At 30.5% G+C, this 7,634-nt stretch overlaps 1 protein-coding gene across 1 annotated transcript; it reads right to left on the minus strand.

The window, feature by feature from the left end:
* Positions 1–3,805: 3,805 nt before the first annotated feature.
* Positions 3,806–4,080, minus strand: LOC113381311 (putative SERF-like protein). The gene has a single exon (XM_026620262.1). The coding sequence runs from the start codon at positions 3,998–4,000 to the stop codon at positions 3,806–3,808; it is 195 nt and encodes a 64-aa protein (XP_026476047.1). The 5' UTR covers positions 4,001–4,080.
* Between the last annotated feature and the right edge of the window lie 3,554 nt (positions 4,081–7,634).

The following is a 7,634-nucleotide window of genomic DNA, read 5'->3' on the forward strand; positions in this document are numbered from 1 at the left end:
TAAAAATATCCTCATTAAATTTGTAAGTGAATACCCCAAACTATATGGGGCTGGCAGATTAACGCACAACACCCATAACCTAATACATATTGCAAATGATGTTTTGGCCTTCAAATGCAGTTTGGATGGGTTCAGTTGTTTTCCCTTTGAAAACTATTTTAAAAGTATTCAAGGGAAGCTCCAAAACTCGCCTAAACCTCTTCAGTAACTGGTTAACAGATTGGCTGAAGAGAAGTTGCTGGAAACCACCATGGGCGCAAATGACGAGCTTTACCCAAGAATACAATATGGAAGAACAAATCTCATAAAAATACTATTCAAAGATTTTTTAATAACCAAGCGATTGCCAAACAATTTATGTATAGATTCAGATCATAAACTAGTGGGGTGGGTGGCATCGTGCCTTAAGGCAAATTGCTGGAACTTCCCGTACCGTAACAAATGTTCGAGGAATACTGAATGTTTTCAAATAGATTATTATAAATATTGTAACATTGTCTAATATTGAAAGTTGAAATTATTTGTTTAAAGTATATTAGAACTATAGTCAGGATTAAAAATAAAATCTGAATTATTTTCGATTTACAAAAAATTAAAAAAAAAAAAAATGGAACAAAAAATTTTTTTTTCCAAAATCAATTATTTTGTTAAGACAAGCAGAAAGTTTTTTGAATCATTCAAATCGGACGCTTAGTTCTCTCAAAAACTGCCATTTTTTACATATTTGGCTCTGTATCTTCAAAATGGCTGGGCCTGCCTTTGCCAAAAACTAATAGACGCTTCTCCCAATCTTTACTAATTGAATGTTTTTTAGATCATTCAAATCCGATACTCTGTTCTCTCAAAAATTCGATTTTTATTTTCTGCATTCTTTGCTCCGTATCTCCGAAACGGCTGGACCTGCCTTTGCCAAAAACTAATCAGCTCTTTTCCCTATCAATAGGAATCGAATGATTTTTGAACCATTCAAATCAGTTGATCCGTGCGCCCTAAAACGTGACTGGAAATTTGTATCCATACATACATACACACACACACACACACACATCCATTTTTTCTGAGGTATGCCAAAACGTTCAGAAACCTTCAAAACGTCGAGAAATGTAAAAATTGTCAATTCCGATTTTCGGCCCATTACAATAACTTACCCTACGGGAAGTTAATTATTGCTAATTCAGCATATTTATGATCTGAATAGAATTGTTTGTTCAAGATATCTAGCCATTATTTATAATTCCATGTCATTCTAGAGATTTTGATATATGCTTATATATTTAAATGCTAAAAAAGGCAATAAATTTACGATCCCCGCTAAGAAAATAAAACAAGTCTTAATTTACCCTATTTTATTAATGACTTTTTTGTTTCTATGCCATTTCTATGGAATTATAAATAATGGCTTGATATCTATAATTACTAAGCAAAATTCAATATCATAAATTATTGCTAATTCAATATAGTTATGATCTGAACAGAATTGACCTCAGAATCAATCTGAACAGATTGATCAGAAAATGAAATGACATTTCACTTTTGTTCATGTCAACATTTATTTGAATTGATAAACATTGATTTTTATTTAGATTTAAAACTATAAAAAGTGATTTTGAATATAGCATTTCATCTAATTTGGATATAAATGTTGGATATATTTATATATGTATATGTTTTTGAATTATATTTTTTGATCTGTCAAATTTTTTTTTCAAAAATCATAAATCTTCTTTTCTCGAATTTTCCATAAATTTTGACATTTGTCATTTTAGTGTTTTGTTTTTTTTTTTAGTCATTTTCTGTCAAAATCGTCTTTTTTTTTAAACTCAGTTTTATTTAGCAATCAAAAATACATAAAGGCCTAGACAATATTAGAATACCCCGTGTTCATAAATAAATGCATAAATGTTCCTATTAGTCTTCTTGTTATGCACATTATTATATTGTTGTTATACCATGATTATATATTATATTACTTTGTTATTGTTATACTATTCTCATTTTAATTTGATATTACTTGTTAGAATTGAGACAATTGATTATTGTAAGAATAATTTTGTTATTCATTAATAATAATACGTGATGCTTGCATCCCGGGGGAACGTAGACAAAATTATTCTTACTTTTAAAAAACCGCGCGTCAGCGTCATATATGTTGATAACTTGTCAGGCAATCACAATGTTCGCGTTTGACATAACCTGTCGCAACTTATGTATAGACTTTATAAAGTACCTCCGCTTTCATTACAATCAGCCAAAAAAGAAACATCATTGAATATATACATATTAATAAGTCTTCCAGTGTTTTACTCTACAAAATAGAATGTTATAGAAAATATAAGCCAAATGTTGGTTCATTAGAAATGAGAACAGTGAAGGCTATGTGGATTGTCATAAAAAATGACATGAATATTAAATTTGGCACTACATTTACTGAATGCAATATTGAAAATCGTTGGAGAGTACTTCAACGAAATTATAAAAAATATGTTAACAGTAAAGCTACTGGTATAAATAATGATGTAAAAATAATTTTATACGTATTAACAATTATGTCTAATAGCGCAAGGAAATTTCAATTTCCAGTATGCAGAAGAGTTTGATGAATTATATGGCAATAGCCACTGTTCAATCCAATCCAATCTGCATACGGGAAACAAGTGATGTACATGAAATGGAAAACAATGCAGAAGCGCGGGATGATAGTGCATATGAATTTCGAAAACATATTGCAACTTCAAGAAGAAGGCAGCGTCGTAGAAGGCAAACAATATTAGAGAAAATAAGAGAAAACAGCAAAATTGAAAATTCTAAAACGAAAGTATGGAATGCTTTAAAATAAAATAATATTCATAAATTTTCATTAAATATATAAATCATTATACAATATAAATGCCTGATTTTAATTTATTAATTCATTTGTATTAATAAAATATTTATATTATTTTTTTTTAAACCAATAATAATTTCAGAGATTGTAGCCGAAACTATTTATAATGATATTCGAGTGTCGGAGGCTCAAGTGGGTGATTACATCAGAAAATGGCTTCGTCATGCACAGAGCAGGTACACTAGGAATAAAAAGGACAGAAGACAGGTTTTTAAATTTAGTTAGGTTTATTGAATTATTTAGTTAGGTTTTTATTGTATTATTTTGTTAGGTTAGGTTTATTGTATACTTATAATTGTAAGTCAAATTTTCAATTATATTAAATATATTATATAACATTATATGTCCGTGAAATACTTAGTTGTTTTATCTTTCGTGAAAACAAATATTTTAACCTTAATTGCATTTTTAATTCATTGAATATTCATAATTTCAGATTATTTATTTCATTGAGAAAAAAATAAATACGATCCATTTTCAACCCATATGCCAAACTTTGATCTGGGATCGGACGATTCTCAACAGATTTGCCAAGTTTTAACATATAATCGAAATTTTTTCTATGTATGTGCTGTGAGAGATGTTTAATTCAATGTGAAAAATCTTGTGCTTTGTTAACAGTAAAGAGTAAACAAGAAGATCTAGTTCCAATCTATGATCAGATAAGCTCTTGAATTAACAAGTAAGATTTAAAGAAAAGTTGCAGAGCGTTTGCTAAGAAAGGCGACAAACTGTGTGCCCAAAATGTTTAATAAAAAATTTGAAAATGAAACCTTTTCATTGAAATTCCGAAGTCTTATGGGGTTCAATAATTTGATATATGTAATTTGTTATTTCATAATAATGTTAGTCGTGTAGTGAGTTAGTTAGTTCTATTTTTTTCACAGGCATTCTTCTCGAAAACATTTGTGTTTTGTTGAATTAACTGTTACCAGAGGCTGCGGCATCTTCTTGCTGGTTTTTTCTTTGTTTTTCTCGCATCAGCTCAGCATCCCTGTGTTTGCGTTGCTCGAATGTCATTCCCTTTTTATCTGTGCTACTTTTCTTCTTGGCTAATTCGGTTTGTTTTTTCTGATTCTTAGCTCGTGCTAAATCTCTTTGATTTCCTCTTGTCATTTTTGTTTACTAAAATCTTAATCTCTGACTATCAAGGAAATAATAATTTAATGATTTTGCAAGCGCTCGCCGCCCTTCTTGTTACTTTTAGTTTTTATGAAACCGACAGCCCTAAGACTAAAAAGCAAATACAGATTTGCATTAATAATATATATATATATATCTTAATCTATATACAGTTAGTGTCACGTTATTTGGCTGCGATGGACGCCTGAAATACTGAACCGATTTAAAATTAGTCGCAATCATCGTGCACATGTGGATATCATTTAGGCGGTAGAGTATATTAAAAATCTCAATTTATGGCCGAAATTTTATATTATTGAAAAAAATATATTTTGACGTTTATCCGAGAAATCGTAGTCATAGAATCAGTTTGAGCTCTGTCGAGAATCTAGACCAAAGGCCAACATTTATGGAATAAGAGAGAAGTTTTAATAGAGAATATTACGTGATTTCATTTGCGGCACTCGCTCGGTTATGCTACCCATACACTAGTCAACCAGGCAACCGAGCAATTTATGACCAAATGACCAATAAATGTCCAGTTCTAAAAATTTTCGGTGTCCCAGGCAATCGTACAAAATTTCATTCATATTTCTTGAATATTAGAGCAAAACGTATGTATATTTCGAACGTGAAATGTGATAAAATCGACTTTTGTTGCAAATTTTAGTTTGTTTTCATTTTATTTCAACATTTATTTTTTAGATAAAAATTATATTAAACTTATTTATATTAAATTAATGTTGTACATTTACAACAGATGATTTTGGAATGAATTTTGTCGCAAATATATAGCTCAAAATATTGCTCAAATGTAGACCAATAGCAGTTATAAGAAATTATTTACGATTTACATTATATTAGAACCTAATTTTAACCTGAAACATGGCTTTTAATCTTGGAATATATGTCTACATTTACAATAATGCAGATACGAGAAAGGGTCGTGCAATGTGGATTTCATAAGCAAAATTAAATTCCAAACCAATGACTCATATTTTTTGAGGTGCAAATAAAAACGGACAACTTTTTAAACAAATTCAATATTATATTCATTTTTGAAGGAAAAATATAAAATCGTATATATAAATATATAGAAAGCATTGCTTAAAATTATTTTAGTTCGACTATTATAATCCTGTGAGAAAGTTCTATTAGTTGGAAATCTGAATAGGAAAATATAGGTACGTATTAGTTTTTAGTTATATATACAGTTATAATTAGCACATTCTGAACAATTATTGATAATATTTTGATGGATTTATAGATATGGATTCAGAAAATTTCATAGTGAAATTTATAGAAATGTACAAAGCCCATACTTGTTTGTGGTCAATAAGTGACGAGGCATATCATAATAAACAAATGCGCAATAATGCGTTAAATTCAATGCTGCCGGCATTTAAAGAAATTAATCCAGATGCAACTATAGCCACAGTGGCTAAAAAAATTAAAAGCATTAGGAGCGTTTTTAACAAGAAGGTTAACAAGGTATTTAATAATATTAAAAACTTCACAATATGAGGAAAATATTATCAAAATTAATTGTTAGTTTAGATGATTTGGACTGTGTTAATCTAACAGTATGTTATTCTAGATAAAAGCTTCTATGCGCTCGGGCTGTAGCGTCTACAAGCCAAAACTCTGGTACTTCGATCATCTTAAATTTTTAGATGATCGACACTACCCAAACATGAGGTCTCTGTGCATAAGTTCAGAAGAGCATTTAGAAGTGAGTATTTTTTTTATCAAATGACATTTTAAATTAGTAATTTTACAATTAACAAAACTATATATATATATATATATATATATATATATATATATATATATATATATATATGTACAGGGCCGGCTTTAACACTACCTGCGCCCTGGGCGAGATTTCTACGGCGCCCTCCACCTGCAATTCAAACCCATTTGTAAAAAAGAAAACATCTAATGAATTAACCGTTATTAAAAAAAGTAATTATTTATTAAAAAGATAACCATTTATTACATAAACACTAATAGAAATTTACTTTTCTGGCCTTTCTATCAGCAAACCCTTTTATAAGGTTGTCGAAGTCGATGTTTTCAGCAATTTCGTTTCCAATTGACAAAGTTGCTAAGTTTGTCAATCAAGATTGAGAAATCGCTGATCGAAGATAGGTTTTTATCAGCTTCAGCTTTGAAAAGCTCCGCTCCTCACTAGCAACCGTTACAGGTATAGTTAATAAAATTCGCAATGATATCCATGCATTTGGATGTTCTTGAAAGTTGAAATCGTTGATGAAATTTAAAACAAAAATGGGAGTAACCACATTTTTATCAGGTAAAAAGGATGCCAGACTTATAAGTTCATCACACAACATACAACCATCTATGTCTGATTTAGAGTCTACAGTTAATTGTAATTGGAGATCACTACAGAGCTTGAGAAGGTCGCGTTTTTCTGGAATCTTTTTAATATTGTACAAAAAAGACCAATATTCCGAGTACTCATTTAACTGTTCGAACTTTTCATTGATTGAAATTAATATACTGTCCAAAAGACAGTTGAAAAATTCAACCAAAAATTTTTTTTCTGGAGAAGTTATAGGGTCATCGCCTACCATTGCCCATTTCACCAGCTTGACGCTTAATACGTCGAATTCTTGTTGTAACTAGAAATTCAGGTTCAATTTTTAGTTCTTCGGCCAACTCCTTCGCAGTTAAAATAGCGCTTTTAAAGACCGTATTTCTGTAGTCTTCCAAAAAATTTCAGCATTTTTTCAACATTTGTGTACATTTACCAAGATCCATATCTGTTGACTGTAGAAATTTACTTACAACATTTATTTGTTGCAGTATGTCTGTTTGAAACTATGAAGCTGAAATCTTTTAGTTGTTCGGCTAGAGTAGTAGCCTCATGAGACCTTTGAACATCAGTTTTCTGAGTTTCAAGAGCCAAAGTAATCAAAGCATCATGGATAGTACTAATTTGATAACGGACTGCTTTAACACTACTTATTCTTGCTTCCCAACGAGTGTTACTGTGCTTTTTTATAGTATATAGTCCCAAGTGATCGGTTAGAATTTTCCATCAATGAACAGAAGCTGAGTGGTCTGAAATATCATCCTTCATAGCTAATCGCAAGTGCTCCTGCATGACTAGATCAAATTTGGCTAGTAGTTTTACTAAGCCTAAGAACTTTCCGTTATTTGGCGTATATAGTTTGCCAGAAGTGCCTCTGCACGCCATATTGTCTTCGGCTAAATCAAGTGTGATATGCATCAATCTACACAAAACATTATTTCATCTTGTAGTTTCCTTTCTAATCAAGTGTTGCTCTTGGCAGTCTATTGTTTTTCCTATTTTTAATCGTAGTTCAGCTTCAATCCATGAAAGGTAAAAGTTTTTATGAAAAGTGCTATTTTCATGATTTTTTAATATTTCAGACAAGTATTTCCAGTTGTTATACCCTTCAGATACTAAGTTCGACGTTGAGCTACTATCAAATAGTCTACAACAAAAACAATAAACTCGATCCTTAGAAACGGAGTAAATTAACCAACGGCGCTGAATTGTTTCATTGTTTGCAAGAATTTTTGTGAGATTAGAAAATGTCGGCCTGTATCATTTTTCGGATAATTATCAATGTGTTTT

The sequence above is a fragment of the Ctenocephalides felis genome, unplaced genomic scaffold (assembly GCF_003426905.1).
Source record: "Ctenocephalides felis isolate EL2017-DRISC unplaced genomic scaffold, ASM342690v1 CF-g0.4_SCAFFOLD_02800, whole genome shotgun sequence".
Taxonomy (NCBI): domain Eukaryota; kingdom Metazoa; phylum Arthropoda; class Insecta; order Siphonaptera; family Pulicidae; genus Ctenocephalides; species Ctenocephalides felis.

What these genes read in the sequence shown, in the direction of transcription:
- LOC113381311 (XM_026620262.1), bottom strand. Translation starts at nt 4,000, where the DNA reads ATGACAAGAGGAAATCAAAGAGATTTAGCACGAGCTAAGAATCAGAAA.